The 23,620-nt window shown below is 38.3% G+C and overlaps 1 protein-coding gene across 2 annotated transcripts in view; it reads right to left on the reverse strand.

The window, feature by feature from the left end:
- Positions 1 to 23,620, reverse strand: part of PREX1 (phosphatidylinositol-3,4,5-trisphosphate dependent Rac exchange factor 1) — a 183,338-nt gene that overhangs the window by 55,134 nt on the left and 104,584 nt on the right. For both annotated transcript variants that reach the window (XM_084537672.1, XM_084537671.1), the window contains exons 8-14: positions 21,160 to 21,275; positions 19,834 to 19,983; positions 15,888 to 16,035; positions 12,311 to 12,411; positions 8,562 to 8,665; positions 7,815 to 7,864; positions 3,324 to 3,399 (exon numbers count right to left, since the gene is read on the reverse strand). In XM_084537672.1, the coding sequence (XP_084393798.1) occupies positions 3,324 to 3,399; positions 7,815 to 7,864; positions 8,562 to 8,665; positions 12,311 to 12,411; positions 15,888 to 16,035; positions 19,834 to 19,983; positions 21,160 to 21,275 (745 nt within the window). The remainder of the gene's footprint in view (positions 1 to 3,323; positions 3,400 to 7,814; positions 7,865 to 8,561; positions 8,666 to 12,310; positions 12,412 to 15,887; positions 16,036 to 19,833; positions 19,984 to 21,159; positions 21,276 to 23,620) is intronic.

Below are 23,620 nucleotides of genomic sequence, written 5' to 3' on the forward strand. Positions count from 1 at the left end.
TAAGATCCTACTGGACAAAATGTCCACCATACAGCTAAATAAAAACATCATACGATGGGTGAGCAATTGGCTAACGGGCAGGGCCCAAAGGGTTATGGTAAATGGAGCTGCGTCAGGCTGGCGGGCGGTCACCAGTGGGGTCCCTCAAGGCTCCATTTTAGGGCCGGTACTTTTCAATATTTTTATAAACGATCTGGATGTAGGAATAGAGGGTATTTTGAGCAAGTTTGCTGATGACACCAAACTTGGAGGAGTTGTGGACTCAAATGAGGGCGTAAAGGCCTTGCAGAGGGATCTGGACAGGTTGGAGAGCTGGGCGATCACCAACCGCATGAAGTTCAATAAGAGCAAGTGCCGGGTCCTGCACCTGGGACGGGGAAACCCTGGCTGCATGTACAGACTGGGCGATGAGACGCTGGAGAGCAGCCTAGAAGAGAGGGATCTGGGGGTCGTGGTAGACAGCAAGTTGAATATGAGCCAGCAGTGTGCCCTGGCAGCCAGGAGGGCCAATCGTATCCTGGGGTGCATCAAGAACGGCATCGCTAGTAGGTCAAGGGAGGTGATTGTCCCGCTCTACTCTGCGCTGGTGCGGCCTCACCTCGAGTACTGTGTGCAGTTCTGGGCACCACAGTATAAAAAGGACATGAAACTGTTGGAAAGTGTCCAGAGGAGGGCTACGAAGATGGTGAAAGGCCTGGAGGGGAAGACGTACGAAGAACGGCTGAGGTCACTGGGCCTGTTCAGCCTGGAGAAGAGGAGGCTGAGGGGAGACCTCATCGCAGTCTACAACTTCCTCGTAAGGGTTTGTCAAGAGGGAGGAGACCTTTTCTCCATTAACACCAGTGACAGGACCCGCAGGAACGGGGTTAAGTTGAGGCAGGGGAAATTTAGGCTGGACGTCAGGAGGGGGTTCTTCACAGAGAGGGTGGTTGCACACTGGAACAGGCTCCCCAGGGAAGTGGTCACTGCACCGAGCCTGTCTGAATTTAAGAAGAGATTGGACTGTGAACTTAGGCACATGGTCTGAACTTTTGGGTAGACCTGTGCGGTGTCAAGAGTTGGACTTGATGATCCTTAAGGGTCCCTTCCAACTCAGGATATTCTATGATTCTATGATTCTCTTTTTCCTGCTAAGCTCAAGCCACAATTCTCTGTTCAGCCAGGCTGGTCTTCTTCCCCGCCAGCTCGTCTTTGGGCACGTGGCACGATAAACACAGATGTGTCAAGAAGAAAAAACAAGCCACTTCTAAATATTTTGTTAATATCATGGAAAAGGTGAGTTTTAAGATTATGAGTGTATCAGGTTTGCAGACAATTATCAAGTGTTCCTTCTCAATCAGAAGAGGTGCTCGCTCCTTTCAAGTGGCAACGTACAGAGGTGCAATATGTGCTGCAATGGAAAGGAGTGGATGGATGGGAAGACAAGAGAATGACAGAAGCAAGAGGCCTAAAGGACCTAGCTTACCCGTAGGTTTCTACTTCATAGCAACGTTTTATCACAGACTATTTCTGGAGGTCTGGATGTAAATCTTTGGGCAGAATAGAAAAGCACTGTTTTTGTGATAGTGCCCTTTAGTGAACCCTCAGTAGCACCTGACATTCTGTGATCTACAAGTGCTCTCATGTTTATGTGAGGTCTGTGTTCATCTTTGTTCTCAGTCTACTCACAGAGGAAGAAAGATTAGGTTGCAAAATAAAGCCAAGAGGGTGCAGAATCAATGAAACAATGAGATCCTTCCCTTCAAGAATTGTTTCTAAGCACCTGAAATACAGTTGACTCAATTTCTTTGATTAGAAAAAAAAGTTCCTACTATTTTACAGTGTTCAGTCTTATTTGTAAAGGTCAAGGAAATGAAAAACAGCTTTCTTATTAGGAAAGGCTCCTCCTGGCATTTACAGTCTAAATTGCAAACAGAAACAAGAGGGACTATCTTTGACAACAATCATCTCTATCCCATCTATATCTAATCTAACAGAACAACAGACCACACTGTTTTTGTGCATCATTTCTAAACTTAAATCATGATGCAAATTGATTGTCAGACGAAGAAATAAATATCCCAGCATTTTTGTGTAACAGGTAGTTATCAAATCAGACAATAACAACAATATTTTCAAGAACAGATTCCTAACGTTAAACTGACAAGCAGATATTTGAGCAGTTAAGTAAATGCACTGCTTTGCAAAATGCTGAACATTCAATAGCTCCTACTAAAACCTATTGTTAGCTGGTATGGCCAAAGTATGAATGGTTGCTAGAAAATGATTCCATCTGGTATGAAAACTTCAAGCAAATTGTCTTGAAAATTACTGTTTTTAAGGATCTACAAGCAAAGATTGATTTTGTTACAAAGACTGAAATTCATCTAAGTTGCAGGCCGTGATTTAAGTATTTATATACTCCCTTTAATGGAGCACAGAAGAATTTTCTTTCATCGGTGCATCTGTGTGCATGTATGCATGCACACATACACTATATAAATTACATCATCTTCTGTATCTACATTTCTGGCTTTAGTACAATCTGGTTCAATCTTAATGTAAAGTTCAGCAAACAGGAGAACAGCGAGATTAACCTACCAGAAGGAAGAATAATGGGGAAGGTAATGAGCTACATTTTTCCAGACGAAGAGCTGATCTTATATGTCATTCTTTGAGTCTTTCTACTGCTTATGGCACTACGATTAGCTATTATAATGGTGAGATTAGCCTGATTATGTCTCTCTTCTTTGGCCAAAGCAAACTTTTTTTCCTCAGCTTTCCATGAAAAGACCCTGTTAAATTACAAGTAACTGATACAACAATTTCAGTACTAATATGCTTGCTCTCTTCCAGGCTCTTAAGAGGAAAGCAATCAACTACTCCTTTCTCACTCAGTTATTTGGCACAGAATAACCTTAAATCATAGCAATCTTATTAATGTAGAAGGATGTCAAGTGCAATTGCAGGAAACATCTCTGAAGGACAACATCCCTGATAGTTAAGAGGTCTGATTCTAACTCAAACTAGCCGTCTTTTATGTCATTTTGTCAGTATTGGACTTGATGTGATTGTGAATCTGACCATCATTTAAGACAAGCCCAGAATGTGCAGTAGACTCTATGGCAGTGAGCAACAGGATACCCTCTCCTTTTAGACTGCTTTAGTCTAACAAAGGTAAATTTTTAATTCCCCAATCTACAGGCTCTTCCCTGTAATTACAAGTTAAGTATTGGGCAACTCCAATTTCTAAAGACAGTGATTCAGTGATTTTATTTACTTTTAAATGAAACTGAAAAAATAAACTACTTGTCAAAGACAGCAATATCTTAAAAATTTCTTACCTGTGCAATAAGCCAATCCACTAGTTTGCTTGCAGGGATTACTGATTTGTAGGTCTTCAGGTGATAGTCACGATCTCTAATTAAGAAAGAGAATTTGGGGAAAATCAGGACAAAAGGTAAATATGTCTTTACACTCTAAACCTAAATATACTATTACAATCCACTGTTGCGAAATTGAAGAAAGAATTATAGATGAAAAAAAACATGACATTCCCAGCCATAAATAAGTAAGACATGCAATAGGAAGCAGATACTACCTTCCTATCTTTAGAAGCATGGAGTTTTTAAAATTTTCTAAAAACTTGAATTAAGGAGATATTTTAAATCAATACAGAGCAGTAATATTTTAAATTTCTCTTGATGGTTTTTCAAGCTGTCTTCAATGAGCTCATATTCCTGCCATGACATTCTTTCCACAAATGCACTGAGCTTCTTCTTTAACTTAGGTTAGCATATTGCCACCATTGTGCCTGTTGAAAATCGCATTCTTCTAGCAGGAAATCATATTGTTTCCATCCTAACGGCAATCGTACCCAGTTTACATTTACTGGGTCTGTGCCAGGTCCATCTGTTAGGTTAAACAGTTCTGCTTTTTCAGTGTTTACCCACCGACATTCATAGGCAGTCACCCTGCATATTCCCTCTGTGACCCCTTTTGCTAGGTTCCCTGAATTAAGGACCTTTTAGCCTACTCTGTCAAGAGAGATTCTCCTGATTGTCCTCACCTGTTTGGATTTTACTTCCTTGAGCAAAATACCTGAGCAGCCAGATACAAATAGAGTAGAGTGCTCCTTTATGGCATTAGCTAATTTCAGTCAGTGCAAATGAAAAAGAAGTGTTACATTTAGATCTTCTAACACAACTTGTACCACCTCACACTCAGCCCTTCTAGGCAGCAGCAATGGTCCTGAAATCAGGCAATGAAACGCTGTTGTAAGTTACTGTATTTTGCAGTTTCCTTCCATTAATCTCCTCAGAGCCATGGAGATAGCTGATGTTTTCAGTCTTTCATATAGTACTTCTGAAGAATTTTGATACAAATATAAGAGTAGTATGTGTCTCAGAACATTGGGCTCTAACACCTTTCTCCTCCAGGTCACTACATTCAATCCTGCTCATGAGGGAGTGAAAAGATCTTTCCATTTTAAGGCTGTTTATTGGCTGACATGAAAAAAGTTTGGTGGTCTTGATCCAGTTCCTAGTTCCACATCACAAAAGCCACTACTGCAATTCATTTGCATTAATTGGCTCTCTCTTTTTAAGAGCCTCAGTAGATAGGCCAAATCCTGAATGGGCCATGGAGAATTAATTCTCCTCTCACCCTCGGAGGTGATCCTTCTATTTCAAGCCTGAGGTCCACTGGCATGACTGTGGAAGGAAACTTTCACAGCCACTGTGACTGTTTTACAGTCTGGATATATCTGTAACAGCATCTCAAGAGAAGACCTTAGTCTTTTGTTCTGTCAGATCGACCTCCTTCATCAGCACCGCACCATCTAATACTTCCTTCTTTTCTAAAAATTTAAAATCAAAGCACCATCTAAACTTCATAATACCTATGTTTCCCTTTCACTAATCATCTACAGATAAAAATATGCTGTGACTTTCTTTTGTAATTAAATGCAGCAGAAAAGCAGAATGCAGGGTGTGAGAAATTAGAAAGGGAAACAGAACTTTCAAAATTTGGAAGAAAAAAAAAAAAAAAAAAAGCATGACAGCATTTCCAGAAATATATCCTCAGAACAAAAGTTTTCCTCATAGTGTTTAGGCATATTTTTCACCTTGTCTTCCAGTAATGTGCTAAGCCCAGCACAAAACTGTGGGAGTTTTCTGGGCAGTTTTCCCCTCTTACACTCTTATCTTGAGAAAATGTGCTTTTGAAATGTCAGAACAATAAAGGAAAGCATTAAAATATTGAGTACTAATGAGTAGGGGTTTCCAGATTGTGAGAAGCAACTCCCTGTGTTTTAATAGAGATGCTGGCATAGAGCTTTGAATAAACTCGCATTAGGATCTTGCTCCGAGGCCAGTTTTTCACTGCTTGTTCTTAAATGCTTATCCAGGATGAATATTTCAACATTAGTTCACTGACTTTTCCCCCCTTTCAATTTAGCCTGAACAAGAGAGGAGCACGCATCACAGAATGTTATCCACAACCACAACCTGCAGGTGAACAGTCAAATATAGAAGTAGGAACCATTGAAATTTTGGCAGAACCTTGCTGCCACACAGAAACTAGAGAAATATAATGTTCCCCACAGGCTGTATTTCATCTACACACTGAAATATTGTCCATTAAACATGTAAACAGGGAACAAGTTTTCCTGCCCTCACAAATTGCCCTGAAGTAGGTCAGAGACATATTCAGAACCTCTTCTATATCTAACATTCTTCTGAAACCTTTCATACATCATTCCTCAAAGTAGTGTGCTTTTTTGCAAGTGGGGTACAATACCTTGTCCTCAAAGTACATTAATGTCAGACTTTACTTAAAAAAAACATAAAGACAAAAGTTGCATACACTCTCCCAAGCCACAAGGGAAGACAACTAAGCAAAAACGTATTCCATGGCTGCCCACAAAATAATTGAATGGTGAACTTTGATTCCTACAGATTCTCTTGGCACTTGCACCAGGCACTACAAGAAGTTTTCCTGATTTTCTAGAAGGAATGTTGCACTATGAAAAGATCTTTCCCACCCTGCTAGCGTGATTGCAGGTATCAGCAGTCTGAAGATTCCAAACATAGCAGTGGTCCAAAGGCAGAGCAGAAAGTCAAAGGGTTTGCACAAATAACTTTTGGCAAAAAACTACCTCCTGAAATGTTAGGCTTGTCAGAGGCAAAAAGATACAGAACAGAAGACAGAAGAAAACAGAAGACATGAAAAGATGTCTAATAAGGAAATAAAGGAAGGGTGAGTAGGAAAGCAAATGGCTGGAAGAAGAGCCCAAACATACTCAAAATGTTCAGTCTGTCCAGAAGGATCCTAAAAATTCTGAGAGTCTGCAAATTTTTCACTGGTCACACACAGTTTAGTTACATGCTGCTACAAGTACAATACAGATTACTCCTGATATACGAAGGTTCTCCAGCTGAGATTTATTACAAAAGCAGCACATTGATAAAACACCACAGGACAGGCCTGTGGTAGTAATTTTCTCTTTGCCAATTCCCTAAAGCTTAAGACTACATCCCTCTCACTTTGCGGGTAACCTGAGGCCAGAGACATTTCTTCAGGTTCGCTTACCATTATTCCTACTTTGCATGTGAATTACCATCTTAAGGAGTGGAATGTGTGTGTGTGTACAAATACACACACATCCATATACATCACTACTTTGCCTACCAGGGCTGCATCACACTTTCCTGCTCTCCTTACCATTCAGGCTGACTGAAATCTCTATTATTGTAGAATGGCTATTCTGGCAAAAACAAAAACAAACAAACAACAACAACAAAAACAATTTACAATTGATATGGCTTATGAAGTATAACTATCTTTGCAGCTGCTCAACTCAGGGACAAGAGGGAAGCTGTACTGAATTTGGGACTTCTTCCTCATCCAATTTTTCTATGTAAAAAATAAATTCTCTTCAGTAAAAATGCCCAATTCTCAATCATAGGCAACTAAACAGAACACCTGAGTGGTTCAGGGTGGGTTCCATTACAGGCCAGAAATGTTCATTTGATGTCACAGTAAGGCAACGATGATTGCAAATCATCTCCTGTGGGCTGGGAGGCTTAACTAACTGCAAGTAACTGTAATAAATAATAAAATAAAATAAAATAAAATAAAATAAAATAAAATAAAATAAAATAAAATAAAATAAAATAAAATAAAATAAAATAAAATAAAATAAAATAAAATAAAATAAAATAATGTAATAAAAGAATAGAGGTAAGTTCCCTCTATTCTTTAGAATTCATTTATATAAAGCCAAGTTCTGAAGACTCCATTCAAGATTTTCTTTTTTTTTTTCATATTACAATTTCATGTTTTATTTCACTTTTGATTGGTTCTTGTTTGTTTAGGGCTCTTTGAATGAAAGCATTCTAGCATCACGTTGGCATCTGCTCACATCACTTCAGCATCTGTTTACATTTTCTATAACCAAATAATACATCATCTACACTACAAAATCTGCCCTGAATCAGTAGTCACTCATTAATCACACCTACTTTATCTCACAGAGAATGCCAGAGTACACAAATAAACTCGTGGCATACTAATAGCTCTCGTGAACTGGAAGAAGAAGCACATGCCAGGAAGAATGCAACACCAGCCTTTCACTCTCCCAAAATCCAGTTCAAACATCCTCCAACAGAAGTCCAATTACAGAACTGAATTGTGGAGATAGGAGGAAAGTAAAAGAGCCACAAAAATGTTTATTACAGTTTATAATGAGAAAGAAACAAGATTTAAATAGTAGCATATTGTCCCTTTAAAAAAGCCAGATACTGTATGTGAGGTGATCACGTAGGTGAACTTACTTTACCACTGGAGTATAAAGGCAGTGTAGTCTGCAGTAGAGTCTCACACCCTGAAGAAGGAAAAATAGATGATATAATCACTTTTTTCTTTGTCCAAAAAATGCTGATTAGCTACAGCTAGCAAAACTTGGACACTGATGTCTTTACTCAGCCAGAATTATCTATTGATTAACTGTTTTTCAAAACAGATCCTTTATCCTCTGTCAAACAATTTTTTCTTATTTCCCTGCCTCCAGAAACTGAAAAATACACTTTTATCTCTAATCAAATCCATTCCAACATTTTCTCCATTAATCCTTCCTAGCAATTAACCCATGAACTGATGTCCATAAGAAGAAATCCAATTTATTAAATAATATATGGCATATATGGGTCAGCAGAACTCATTTGACATACACTTATCAGAAGCAGCAGTTAAATATTGATATCTTCTATCTCCCTGAACCATAATGCCTACATTTTCAACAGACATGCTGCATTATGGCCTACCATTTCTTTCAGACCCTTTTTAAACTGTATTAGGATTTTAAAAAGCAGTCTTGGGCATAGTCACAACTGTATTGTTATTTATGGCTAAGCTCTGCTTCCTCTCCCTAGACTGAATGTCTCTTATGGCATTAGTATGGAGAGCTGAATACAACAAAGGTAAACAGCATTAGGGATCTCCTATCCAACAGTTCACCAGCATTTAGAGGCAGAGGAAACTCTTTGGGGGTTCTTATACAAATCACAAGAATGGGAACAAACCTTGGACATGATGTCTTCCAATTCACTTCTTGGTTTATATGTTCCATCATCGTAGCGAAATCTGTACATCACCTGCTCATTCTTAAACTGGTGCTTATCTGAAACTAAAACATCAGCATGATAATTAAAATCAGTCTTTTCTCCCCTGCTATATAGGCCAGCTGGTACTTTTGTACCTAGAGATTAATTGGTATCAGTCGCTTTCTGAAGAGAAGACTCAACTTTTCACATCTCTCCTTGTGGATTTACATGCTTCTGTGCACTTCTGAATAGTTTCACTAACAAAAGCCGTTTCCTAAAATACCATGGCTCCAGTAAAATTGAAATTTCTTCCCTTTGCATCAGATTCAATTTATGTAAAGCTTTGGAAATGGCCCTAGTGAAGGCAATTGAGGTTGTCTGATTTTTTTTGTTGAGTTTTGAATAAAGTGCCTGCAAATTCCCACAACATTTATCACAGCAGTATAGCCTTTTCTGCAGCTGCCTAAAGTTCTGCACTTCCAAAAGCAGAGAGTATTCTGGTGGGAGGAACTACAGCTGGTGGAAGTATTCTTCTACTAAGGTCCTTGTGTTTAGTAGTGAGCTCCTTCTAAAAATTAAACAGCACTTTTGAAAGACTGCTTTTTCAACCAGAATAGCTATTCTGTAGTAGAATAGCTTAAAATTCATTGGGTCATGCTATATACTAACAGGCTATAAAGACAAGCACACAAAAGATGTTGCAGTGTGATAAGCAACCATTTCAAAAGGAGCATTGGCTGAAATCAGAAGTGTTAAAAAAACATATCCAGTTTCAAACAGTTTTATCCAATGGACCAAATCAGAAGAGGGTTGAAGTCCATATCCAATTAGACATAGGCTTATCCTGGCTCCATTCTAAGATAAACTATTACAGAAGTGAAAACCTCATAGTGAAGATAGTAATTTGTGGTAGAAACTACTTGTTTCACTGATTAATAAATAGGTAAAAACTATTAGGTTCCAAAGAATATTCAAATTCAAAATAAGCAATAAAGTATCTTCCAGATTTTACAATACCCTGTGTAGAAATGCCATTGTTCACAACTTAACTTAATGGAGACCAGTTACAACTGCATAAAAAAGAGGGAGATCTGGAGAACAGTAACCCAAGCAGAGAGCAGATGAAGGTAGGATAGCTTAGTCACAATTATCTTTTCTGCCTTTGCCAGTGGAACAAAACTGTAGCTACGCCTTTGTGCTGGAGCACCCTTTAAGATTTTGGATGCAGTATTTCACAGCATAGACTGTGTTTGATGAACTGAAAGACAATCTGGATTTTTACTATTTAAGGTGCACATTAGACTGAGTTTGATTACCCTGAGACAAGGGATTGCACTGGGTTAGAGCAACTCAGAAGTACCAGGATTCAGTTTGAGACTTAGCCTTCCCCTTGCAGAGTGGGTAGAGTGATTGCTTAGAAGGCAAAAAATGGAAATTCTGAAGACTTTTCCTCATCATGTGCAACACGCTGGTCTGTGAATATGTCATAAAGATTCCTACTTGTGGTGATATTTTTCACAGAGTAAAACAAAATTTGCTGGATCAGGTGCATATACTTTTCTATATGGTTGAATCTCTGGCCTGCGTTAGACTCTCTTCTTAGAGAGTCTGTCTGCTCTGGATTTTGTGTTTTGAATTCTATTGAGAACCAGGTCTGCACAAAGTGTCTTTTGGTCTTTTGTGGCCAGCACACAGTAGATGAGGTTCTGATCACTTGTACTGTCTGTGGCAGGTACCAGAACTTGCACATCAGCAGTCCCAGATAAAAAAGACAGAATAAAAGGAGACAGAGGAAAAGGAGTGATAAAATGCACAGAGCTCAGCACTCTGCCACTCAGCAATCTTTTATGGCCCTGCTTCTCAGGCAGGCTGAAAGATCAGCAGTTTTCACCTGACAGTAATGTTAAGCCAAGTGAAATCAAAAGATAAAAGATATTGCTTAATATAGAGGAAGGGTAAGGGCTTCATGGTGGTGCTTAAGTTTTAAGTTCTTGATACATGAGGAGACACAGAATGGAAAACTTTCTTTTATAATGATTTATCAAGATTTCAAGGGGTATTTCCTTAACTAAATGTAGCACTGCAAATACTTTCTAACATCTAGCACTAACTCTCATTATATACAGTAACATCAGGACCTCAAGGTAAAGGTAACATTAAAACCAATCAGATGTGCCTTGCTCAGTGTGTTTGAATGAGGGAAGCAGTGGATATGACAACACAACTTCCTCTGAGCTGTAAAATTTGTGTTTAGATAGGGAGGACACTGCCAAAAGGGTCAGAGTATGAAGCTGCAGCAGGGTAAATGCTCACGAAATAGCAAGTCTCAGAAGACTTTTTGCATTGACAGTGCAACTGTACACATTAAGAATTCAGGCAAGTAAGGGTGTGAATGCAAAAGAGTAACCTTCATTCAAAGGGGAATTCCTACACATTGAAGACAGAGCATTCCAGTTCTCCAGAGCCAGAGTTAGGGACAAGTACTTAAAAGCATTCAATGTTTGTGACCTCGTGCATATAAAATCTCACTTGAATCTGACGTGATAGGCTTCTCCCTACACATTTTTGCAAAAAAAAAATATTTTGTTACCTAAGTAAGCATCAATTCCTTCCAGTCTTTGGCCTTTCAAAGACTGAATGTGCCAGAAAGTATGTCTAGGTATCTGGGGGTAAAAGTGTACGGGTATGAAGGATTATCATGCTGCTAATATTAGATTTCTCTGTGGTAATTAAAGGAAGAAAATAGACATTATTTCTTAATAGTGTTGTTGTCACCTGAAAGACAAGTTTATGGAGATGTGATACCAAGAGATTAAAGCAATACTTGCCTAATTAAACGGTTCCCCTATTTAAATTGGTTTCCAAGAGATTGGAAATGGTCTGTATGGAAATACAGACCATTGGTGATTTGAGACCTATATGCCTTATCCCTTTGAAGTACATTTTGCAGCTAAACTCACCTGAAAATTGAAATTGGGACATTTGCTGCTTAAATAAAATATGAATGCGTTGCTCTGTCTGCATACCAAAACATGAAAATAGCAGGAAACAGCAGGAGATACCTGAAGTTAAAGGACATAATCTGGAGAAAGTCCTTGTTTAGTAGAAAGGCAGACAGCAAAGAAAAGTTTCAAACAAGTGCTTTGTGCTACCCACCGCTACATGACTTCAAGGTCATCTGCTGGGTACAATGAAGAAATATAATGCATTGCTATGTTAAAGAGAAAGACTTTTGCAAAATGAGCTGAAAATAACAAATCTCACAGAAACCTTCCATCATGTCTTCTCTCTCCAAGAGGCAGTCTCACGAGGAAGAATGACCCAGCATCTGGAGCCTCTCACTCTTTTTTACCTGTGCCCCATTCTAAAAGAGTACTGCTGAACTTTTATTTGTATTGTTGATGTCCCACATGGAAAGCTGTATTAATGATCACTAAAGATTTTCAACCACACAAAACATAAATGAATACATACCTGATATAGTCTGTGTACATGACAACAAAGATATTGCAGAGAAATCAAGCAACTGCAGTCATAAATGCTTTTAGAATACCCAATGAGTCTTGTTTTAATCCCATTAATCCCAAAAGTCACTAACAACTGAGCATTTTATGGGTATAGTACAGAAAAGCATTCAAACATCATATGAACACCTGCAGTCAGTTTTCCACCCTTATTTCCAAGGCATAATTGAAATATGGCATCTCTTTATGGCATGGAGCACTCACCATGATGAATAATTCCATTTTCCAACAGTGCCTGTCCCAGGTTGACCCCTTCCTCAGGTTTGCTTATCTCCCCAATCTCTGTGAGCCATGATACAAACTCACTGCAAAGGAAAGCAGAACAGAAACAATTGTCTTTTTCTCTCTGAATATAAGCAGACATATACCTGCGAGCCCTCAGCCAACCACAGGTGACACCGTCCTTGAAGCATGTGTGAAAACTGTTGTGAGGAGTGATTCCTCTTCTGTGCGGCTCAATTTTGTACATTTCTGGCAGAAATGTTCTGCAGAATATCCAGATCTCCTGTTCATGACTTTTCCCACCACTCCTCTTAGGTCATCATAATTAACAGACACACAAAATGAGAGAAGACCTTGCTGAATCTATAAAGCTGCTGCAGATCCTTACTTTATGCAGACATTTGAAGGGGAGCAGGAAAGCAAGATTAACTAATGACCTTAAAAACCTTATGCACAGGAGAGAAAACAGCTACTTCAATTCAGGCTACTCATCCAACCAGAGTTCATGGTCTGACTTCATTACATAGTTCACCTTTCTTCACTGGCTCTGATTCATTTCCCCCTCAGTGTTGTAAGTGTGCTGGCTTTAAAAGGAATCACAGTAAGACTTAGGACAGAAGATTCAAACTCACTGAATTCAAGCACAGAACAGCACAAGTGCCCCTAACAGGTTAATTTAAGGTCATTTAGTGAAGCTGCTGATGGTGAGATACATAAATGATGCTTCTAATTTACAAACAAAAGGTGCTAGGTCTGTCTGCATAAGCAGCATGAAATAAAACCTCTCTCTGGTGAGAGGCAGAGTTGCACACATGGGCAGAATAGAAGACAGAAATGGATAAATATGTAGAATGTTACTCAATTAGAAACAGTAAGTACAGAAAAATTTACATTGCAAGTACTGCCAGAGCCCTAGGGGGATCGGAATTGTTTGCCAAGTTAATTATTAATTACACTAGAAATGTGTTAAATTCATAAAGAAAGAACAAAAGGAATATATGAAGTAGCACAACATATGGGAAATCTGAGTTCAATAAACCACTTGGGTGCTTGCCAATCTGTGGAGGATTGCTGCTTATCAAAACCAGCATCCATGCCTCCAACTGTGGGCTCTAAATGAAGTATTTTTAGTCTCTTCATGTTTATCAGAACTGACTCATCTAAGCTGTAGGTAGTATTTACATTGTGCCTTTAGAATAACAACAACAACTTCAATAACAAAAACTTCAGTTTGCTGAGGGGCTACTCTGTCATAATGTAGAAGCAGCAGCAGAATCTATTCAGCTGCGCCAGGGGAATCCCATAGAAACCAGCAGATTTTGTAAAACTCCTAAAGCCAGACTACTGTAGTGATGAGTCAGGCTCTGTATCTCAGAAGGAAAGATCATCCTTTATTTCCCAGTGATTCTGAACTGTTTCTAATAGCTTTCAGAAGCTGAAACACAGAACATAAACTGCAGAAGGAGAAGTAAGAATAGTCCTCCCTATCAATTACTGGAAATACAAGACGTATACCCTGTGGACTGCCCCATCCCATACCTGCTGGCCATTGACAGTAATCACGTTAGGTGCCCGGGCTGATGCCCAGTCACTACATTTTCCATCAAGTGCAATACGTCTGTGACAGTTTATAGCACTTAAACAACTGCCCTAAACCACAGCAGAACATTGCTGACCTCTACGTCTTTCATTTGGACCTGTGTCCCTGGAGTTTATTGGGATTCTAAATGCAAGGCAGTTATCTTAAAGTCTGAAATTGAGCATTGGAAAAACAAAAGAAGCGAATGTACTCTCACAGCTCTGAAGCTTCAGCACTATGGGATAGTTTTCTTAAAATTTACTTTAAGACTTGTGTGGTATTTGATTCATAAGCAAAATCAATCATCATTTGCTCCAAAAGTTTTACAAAAAACTGTAAAGTGTGTGATCCAGAAATATTCAGAGGTGTGTTTTTTTTTTTTGGTGTATGGTAGACTTGCTAAAAAAACATCAACTTACAAAGTGAATGGCAAAACTTGATTTGTTTTCTCATCTTGTTCTAAGCAGTTCTCAGTGTAACTGAGAGCATCCCCACTTCTCTTACTGCCATGCTGAGTTCTCAGCTAGCATGCCAGCCAAGACACTATTCCCAGCTCTTCCCCTGAAAGTAAGGGACTGAGAACAGCTAGGTTTCTACTCAGGAAATACAAAGGAAAATCCAGCTGATTCAGGGTCGTGCAATATGATCAGATATGTCTGGAATCTCTTGAGGTTAATAAATTCTCTCTATCACAAGTTCAGTACAGGTCAAGGCTTTGCAATCAATTTGGTGCAGTGCTGAAAAGAAGCATGGCAAACAGATCATTTACATATATTGGCTTCAACACCCAGACTGCAGATCGTATCACCGCTCATATGCCTCAATGCCAATACACCCGAAGAGTGGTCAGGAAAAAGTATTTGCAGACCAGTGCCATAAACAGCCTTATAAATAAACACATGATATTTCTAAGGTTGTTAGAAGTAGTTTATGCTTTTTTTTTTTTTTTTTTCCCACTACAACCACATTTTATTTCTTGAATTATTAGATGCTATCTAATATCCAAAGGCCAAGAGAAAAATTGCTTTTGTGGCCTTAGTGTTACTCTCAGCTGCATTTACCAGAAAACCACTAAGTACATCCCAGCACACTCCTTAGTTTCTCCCTTAGGCAGAAATATCTGAAAAAAAAATGAATAGGTCACAGCCAAAAAGCATTGTTCAGGGCAAGCCCCGGGAATGATATGGAAGGTCTGTGAGTCATGACTGCATTGCACTGACTGAGTTGCGCTCAACTGAGTTGCCCAGGACTGCATTAACAAGCAACTCAAAAGACATCAGCAGAGGTGTTTTTGTTTGTTTGTTTTGTTTTGTTTAGAATGGCAGAGGCTGGAAAATTAGCCAAAATAATGCTTTTGTCAGAGATCGGGATACCTGTAGGCACCTCAGCCTGGTCAAATCTCCACAAGAGGTTTTCATATAGCAATAACATTACCAGCCTATGCTACTAGACTGTATTCTGTCAGGCTGAAAGCCAAAGCATCATTTCGGCACCCTGTAAACAAGGAGTGCTGCCTGCAAAATGCCATGACAGAGACCACAGGGAAGGAAGGGAAATTAATGGATAATCTTTCATTTTTGTCTGCTGCACTGGCAAACAGGATATTCAGTCCTGAGAGCAGGACAGCTCTGCTGGATTTAAATCTTATCTGGTCAGCATCTACTTGCATACAAAAGAGGATACAGGTTAGGCCACTAACAGCCCAGAGCTTGTGGGAGTTAAGATACTTTTTTTTTTTACTCCTTTGGCTGATTTGAAACAGCTGTTGTGTGCTACTGTACAACAGAAGAAGCTGTCACTGTTCAGCATAAAATAGAAATTGGTGATTAATTTTAATAAAAATTGTAATGGAGGTTAGGCCTTTTCAATTAAGCTCCATCAAAGCACATCTAATCTGACCTCACAATGCCATTTGAAGAAAATTCAGAGTCGATTCTTTAATTGCTATGAAAAGGGCTTTTCAATTCAAATGCCACTTACTTGCCAAGAAAGCACTTGGGAACAGTACTTAATTTTCTCCTCCTGTCTTTGATAAGGTTCACTTTCTTGCTCATCATCATTTGGTACAGCTTCTCTCCTTTCTCTGCAATCATGACGTATGCATCCCTCTCCATTCCCAGTTTCAAACCTGGAATACAAAGCAGGAATTCCTTCAGACCCTTAGCATTAGAAGAAAGTAGTTCCTCAAAGTCAAATGCTGAGGCCACGCAGACAGTGATAGAAACACAAAAATGAAGAGGTTTATTTGCCAAATAAAAGGGAAATTGGATCACTTATTGATCTGAGTGCAAATCTGTCATTGGTGCATGTAGCATGTCAGAGAGGTTCACAGCTTTTCTTCCCAATTTTTAAAAGTACCTTTAAACTTATGGGCCCATCACAACACAGAAGTAGAACGGTTTACAGAACATGGATAAGTTCCAAATAAAGAGAGAGAAAATATATACCTTTTGAAACTGAATTCCTGTTGCAATTTCACTTTTGACCCTGAAATAACTGCCTTCATAAGGCATGTTCAAGGCACCTCTATGCTTGACAGAGCAGATGACTTTTTGAGTTTTCTATTACTTGAAGCCAAAAATACAGAACTGCTGACATCAAATTCACATCCTCAAATAAATCAAATGTAGATGGGAACATTATTTTCTCATCCGTTCTTAATTAGCCTATTTACTAATACCCCTAGGCTAAAATTCAGTTTGAAAATCCTATTATCCAGTCATTGAAAGAAATACTGAGTGATTTAAGGAATGATAGATAATTGGATACAGAGAAAATTTCACCTCCACTTTGTATGAGTTACCACATAGCACGTTAACTTTCAAAGTGGTATAGTCAGGAGTAAGATCTCTGAAAAGAATAGCTTTCTATGTCACAATAACTGTCCTTGTAACTCACATTTTCTGACATTCTTTAAATTTGTCAAAAAAGCCTGGAAAATGAGTTTCGCCTAGAAATAAAGTGCAAATTGCTTTAAGAGGACAGCACATTAAAAAAGTTGCTTTGCTGCAGAGAACGCTTTGTCACTTCTAGCCTGAACTAACCATTTTGCTTTCTGGCTACGCTTTGCTACATATACCTTTCCTAGGCATATATGTGCATGTATGTAAATTATGGATTAGATTTAGATAGCCTAGTGCAGGTCCAAAATTGAATCGGACTCAGCTGGGGACCTGAAATTGCACATTTGAACTTTTCAGAGAGAAAGGCATAGATCTGAGCCTCTTGAGTTTCATACAAGTGCTCTGAATGCTGTTATGCTCGTGCTTTTTTTTTTTTTTTTTTTTTTTTCCCACTCCTCTTTCCTGTATCTCACCAAAAATCACCTGACTTGCAGAGTGTTGAAAATACAAATCTCTAAGTGCATTAGGTTAACTAACCGACAGAGCAGGAAGCAAGACTCAGCAGACATTTGTTCTCCTAATCATGTTTTGAGTCATGACCAGGACTCTTCTGAATACAGGGAGCACAAATTCACTTGCAGACTTAGGGAACTCTGAGTCTGAAACAGAGTCTCATAGTTTGGGCATCTCTAAGATCAATTCAAAGTCTGAATTGGCCTTGGATTTACTTGCCTAACTTTCACAGAGATTGACATTAGGTAGAGTTTAAGTGATCAGTGTAAGGCTAGAAAATGAAAACTGTTTATTTGTTGGGAATAGCAGGTCACCTAACTGCATTTACATTCTGTTGCTTTATGGTAAGATACTGAACTTGTCAAATTAACAAATGAACAGTCTTCTGTGTCACATCAGAACTGCCTTCTAGCTTTCTCAAAATGCTTAATGCATTTGTTTTAAAGGCTTGACATACATATTCCAGGAATTAGTCTTGTGCAACACTGTCTTTCGAATACTGCATTTCTTGCATGTGTCAGATATGTGGCTACAGGTTTTGGCTCTACAAATCACCTGGTTTATTGCTGTTATTCTTCCATCATCTTCCCCTAATGATTTGATCCAATTCAATGCAAATGCTGACACATGTAGCCGAGGCTAATTTGCAACATGAACTCGTGATAGAAACCAGCCTGTGTAACAGTACATTTCTCATGTGGTCTTACATCACCAAATTCCCCAGGCTCTGATGTAAATGGCAGGCTGGAAAGCACATTCTACCCAACTCATCCTACAGAATTGGGAATCCCACCAAACTTTCTAATCCAAACACAGATAGCTCTATGACTTTGCAATTACTCGGATCCAAAGGAGCTTTTCCAATAAAGTCTGGAATGTCTGCCAGAATATCCGTGCTTATCCATGCTCCTGTCAGCTGCCACATCATAAAGCCACATGACAAAAAATGTCAGAAAAAAACAGAGTAGCTAGCCAACGCTGCATGGAAAACTTTGACAAACTTTCTATTAAGGAACAATTCCTTTCCCTTCCTGATATTTCACTCACCTAACTATATTCTCAAGGTCCCTGATAGCATTTGGTTTGTTTTCCTAGTTCAGTCTTTTTACTTCTTATCGAAATTCCCTCTCCTCACACATTTTACTTGAGGCATAGGAAATTCCACAGAGTGCTAGTGACCTCATAAAGAAAAAACTCACTCTGAAATGAAGACTCGCTGGATCTTTTGGAGATATGATTTAGCACTCTGAGGGTAAAACTAAGAGCCAAGAAATATATTTTATTTAAAACATGCAGAACTGCAGCATTGATCAATGAGTACAGATCAGCAGCTCAGAATGTTAAAACATTTCCTTTAAAAAAAATGAAAACTGATTCTCTCCGTTGCATTGAGGTAGTTCTTTTGAATTCACACTGTGCTTGATCTACATTTGTAGTGTAGTATCCTTGCTATTATCAAAAGGTGCGTAACATGATAAGGTATGTTAGAAATATTTTACATTCTGATAATGTAACACTGCAATGTGATTTGTGTTTAGCAGATTAGGTGTTTTTCTGCTGCAAAATATTGTAACATAAAAAATAAGGTTTGGATTGCAAAGGACATTAAAGGCTTCAGAGTCCCCGTTTTCATTGAACTTCTGTGACAGATCTGTAAGTTTCTTAAACTTTAAAAGTTCTTTAAAAATTTAAAACATTATAGCATAGCAAGTACAAGTCCTGAAAACATACTACTAATAATAGGGTTCAGACTGACCTCTTTTAATACCGGCATGGACGAGCAATTAGATCTTTAATGGAGTGGTATCTGCACATAGGGGAATCCCTTCTAAAAGTCAGGCACAGAACATTTTAAAAGAAATGTCATTTCCTCTGGCAGTGAGATACTATCGTTCCCATTCAGCAAACAGGGAACTAGGTTCACTTGTGAAAGATACTTCTGAATTAAAAAGGAACTCAGAACTTTTACCACCCACTGATTCACAGCTTTCCAACCCTGCTCCTATTTATTGTACAACATAATTTTAAGATAAGCTTAGTTCTTCTTTCATTCCACAAGAAAAGATAAAAGTGACAAGCACCTGCACTCATTTGTCACTGCTCAGTCTAAATTTAAACATTTCTCTTTTTTTCCTCCATGAGCTGTTCTGCTTACTTCGAGATCATGTCTTTATTTTACTAATATATTTATTTTACTTTTTAATACAAAACATTTTTATCTTATTTACAAATTAAAAATTAAAAAGAAAAAAAAAAGTTTAATTTTTTTCAGTAACTTAATGCATCAAAGAAACTGACCCTTTGGTAAGTGAAAACAATTTGATAAATATTACTAACACAAGCCCATAAAATAAATAAATAAATAAATAAAAATAGCACATATTCAGAAACAGTTATTTTCAATCACTTGAGTTTCCTTGTCATTAAGGATAGATGTTAAGTCTTTCTCAAAACATGGAGGAAAAACTGCAACCTTTTCTCTTCCTCTCAGACTTATTTCCACATGCCAATTAATTTCTCCTTTTTACACAAATTCATTCAATGCATTAGAAAATACTTTATCCACTTACTCTCTCTCTGCTCTCTTTCCTTGATAATAGCATCCAGCCATTTCTGCTTGTCCTCTGCAGTCTTGGCCATACAGACAAACCATTTGTTTTTGGCTGTGTTGTGTATCTTCCAGCCATTTGTCACCGTGTAGCCGTTGCTGTGGTAATCTGCTGTAAAATCCCAAAGCACAATACACACGATGAATAGAAGGCCTGCTTCTTGAATCAGATCAGTGTGCGACACCTTTATTAAAATGCTCTTATTGGAGAGCTTGATTTTTGAGGTGTTCCTTATGCATCAGTCTTACTGACTGTCCATGTGGCTGGCTGTTACTTACCACCCTGGAAGTACAAACATTAATAGGAGTATCCATGCCTGTGTCGTTCAATTTGAAAAATCTGTCCCCTGTACAAATTACGTAAAAAAGGTCTGTAATCAAGGATCCCTGTGACCCCAGGGCAGTGAAACCTCGTATTTGGAAGAGCCCTGACAACTTTTCTCATGAAAATCCACAGTGGGCACACTAATGACTGAAGTTCTATTCAAATAGATCACCATATTCCTATTCCTAGCACAATACTTTGCCCACAAAGCTGTCTTCTCTACAGCTTCAGTCCTAAGAGTGACGCTTTGTAATTTCACCTCAGAAGAATGAAAATATTTTAAATACAATGGCATCGTTGAAAAAGGCCATGATGCTTGTTTGGATTACTTGTGCTGAAATTTCTAGAGATAGACTAGCTTGTTGCACGTCAGGGTTTTTGTCCACAGGACATGGGAACTCTTTAAATGTTATCTGTGAAAGGAAATAATACTAATTCCTGACTTAGTACAGTAGGAGCAGGGCCTGGTGCAACCTTTGTGGATGAAATCATAAACTCATCAATTCTTCCAGCTTGTGTCAGGACATGCAACAGCTATTCCCATATTTCATTCTCGGCTACATTCCATGCTTCTGATTTGATGCTAAGACTAATATCTGGTAGTATTCTAAACTAGAAAATGACCTAGAAGTTCTGTTATTTTAGCTATAATAGCTTAAGATGTAAGAAAAGAAAGGATGGAAAGAAGTTTAAAAATCATTTACTAAATTAACTTGGATTAAGAGAAAAAATAGACAAGCTTCTGGATACATAAACTTCGTAAAGTCATTTCAGAATGAAGGACTAATGCCTGAAAGTATGACCAGTCTTTCAGCTGTGTGAGTTGGTCTAAGAATGAAGACATGGGATGTTACACAACTACCTAAGACTTCATTAAAGGAGAAGGATGAATACTTTTGTGCCAACTTCCCACACAAGATTTGGACTTTCTGTGTTGTTAAAAGACAGTATTTCTTCTCTTACCTGTTCCATCCTCCACATTCTCCACCTCCATGACTTCTGTGTTTATTCGGCCTCTGAAGATATAAAGGGACCCATTGATTGACTTTGTCCGTTTAGATGCTTTTTTCCCAGCAACTCTGCAATTAGGATTTAGACTGTTAGATACACATTAAAAAACAGCATAACATATATGCAACACAGCTTGTTTTGGATTCAACAGGCACAGGAAACAAGAGCACAAATCAATCCGAGATATGACTATTAAAAAAGGATTTGAATATAGAGTGTCATGATATATGGCCACTCTCAGATTGTAAGTAACTTGAATACTCAGTCAGTTCACAAATAAACGTGTGCAACAGTATCAGTACAGCAGGAAAGGGCTTATTTTGCAAGACTATGTGAAGATTGGGATGTATTTAAGATTTACATTCTTGAGGACTTAACTGACTGAAATGACAGTACAACTGAACTGCACGTGGGTTTGGGATAAGAACTGCAATATCACCTGAAAAAAGGTTACATTTGCCTCCTTTTTGCCTACAGCTTCGAGAAACTTGTGGTAGGTGTATGAAGTTCCAAATATGAAATGAAGCATGCAAAGAGGCTGGTATCACATGGTCTGTCACATGTGTTCAACGTCTCTGCATGTGGCATCTGATTTTTATGTCTACAATAGGTTAAAACTATCCGACTGACACCTGCCAAGCTTTAATATCTAAGAACAACCCTGCTATGTGAACCGAAACATGACTGGTCAAATGATCACCGTTTGAGATGGCAGGTGTCCAAACTCTGTGCAGTGAGGGAATTGCTGTGGCAACTTGCCAGGTGCTCGTAAGATCCAAAGAGCATTGCAATAAAAAACAGCTGGAAAGAAGATTTCTGTCAAAGTGAAATATTTGTGATAAACTGAGGTGCGATGAGAATCACCATGCTTTTTTTTCTGAACAATATTTCCTTTTACAACTAGCTTAGGTGACAAATATACCTTTGGTGATGACCATATATTTACATCCAATCAGACCGACAGGGACTGAGAGCTTGGAGCTATTAGATCATTTCCTAAAGACGTCTGTTAGAGTCAGGGAAAAAAAAAAAAAAAAAGAGCTGTACTGGCAGCCTTATAAAACTCTTTAAATACTCAGCCCACTTCCCCACATGAAACATATTGTTCCTAACATCAGGATTCAATTTAAACAGCAGTCTACGATACCACTAAAAACACAAAATAATACTCAGCTCTGAAAAAATCTATGTCATCAGTTTGTCAGGCTTCCCAAAGCTTCTGCAAAGGATGAGACTGCAGTCTTAGATCTAAAATCACAGTTCTAATTCTGATTTTAAACTCGTTTTGAAACAGTCTCAACAAAGCTACCTCCAATTTATGCTGTTGTGAGGAGATGATGCCCAAATTCAAATGGCTGCATTGTTGACTATTTACTGAAGATCAAGGGCACAATTCTGACTGCGCTTTCTGATCAAGGAAAACTCCAGTGATTTCTACAAGCATGGTATAAATGGGATAAGAACCAAGTCGCTCAATTTCAAATTGCAAACTGACAAAGGAAGGGTGTTTTTGTTTTTTGGTTTGTTTGTTTTTCTTCCAAAATCTGTGTTCCACTAACATGTTGGTTGTTCATCAAGCACCTGGTCAAATGATCACAGCAGCACAACTGGATAGACATTCATTTCCATCCTGGACTAATTACAAATAGCAGCTAGACAGGGGAAATATCCAAAACTAAAGTCACTCAGCAATCCCTAAATATATATTTTTCATTTGGCAATTACAAACAGACAACACAATATTCAATTTTTTAATGGAAATCAGATTCTGGGCATTTCATCAGCCCAAGCTACATTATTAGACAAAGATAAACAATATCGATCCTTTGGGGAAATCAAAGTGCTACAGCAGCCTCCTCGGAAATCAAGCCAAACTACAGAGCAGCTCGGTAACATCACTGTACAAAAACAGAGGGTTGCTTAAAAGGCAGCAGAACATTTTGTTTTCTAAATCTTAGTATTCTGGGAAAAATGCCTGGACAGCGGGAGGGGCTAGGCTAACCTGAACTACAAACAGGACTAGAAAGACAGTTTTTAAGAGCTCTGAAGAATCGAAGAATTAGATATCAAGTTGATTTTTTAAAGGAAGAGTTTTCTTTCAGACAACTCTAATTTCTGAACTCTGTTTCATATGAAAGAATGAATTTTGATAAATTGGTGAAGTGTCAAAATAAAATGTTTTTTATTTCTTGCTTTATTTCAGCAATGTCAGAATGCTTCAGTTAGTGAAGATTAGAAGTCATTTAAGATTAAATTGCTATTTTTTCTTTTAATTTAAATATTTATATTACACTGTAATAATTTCTAATGTAGATTTCACTTTAAAATTGTATTTTACATTATAGAGTTTCACTATTATTCACACAATGTATGAACACTAGTGTCATGATTTTTTTCCCAGCTTAACAGTTCC

Source organism: Aythya ferina (genome assembly GCF_964211825.1).
Source record: "Aythya ferina genome assembly, chromosome: 16".
Classification (NCBI taxonomy): domain Eukaryota; kingdom Metazoa; phylum Chordata; class Aves; order Anseriformes; family Anatidae; genus Aythya; species Aythya ferina.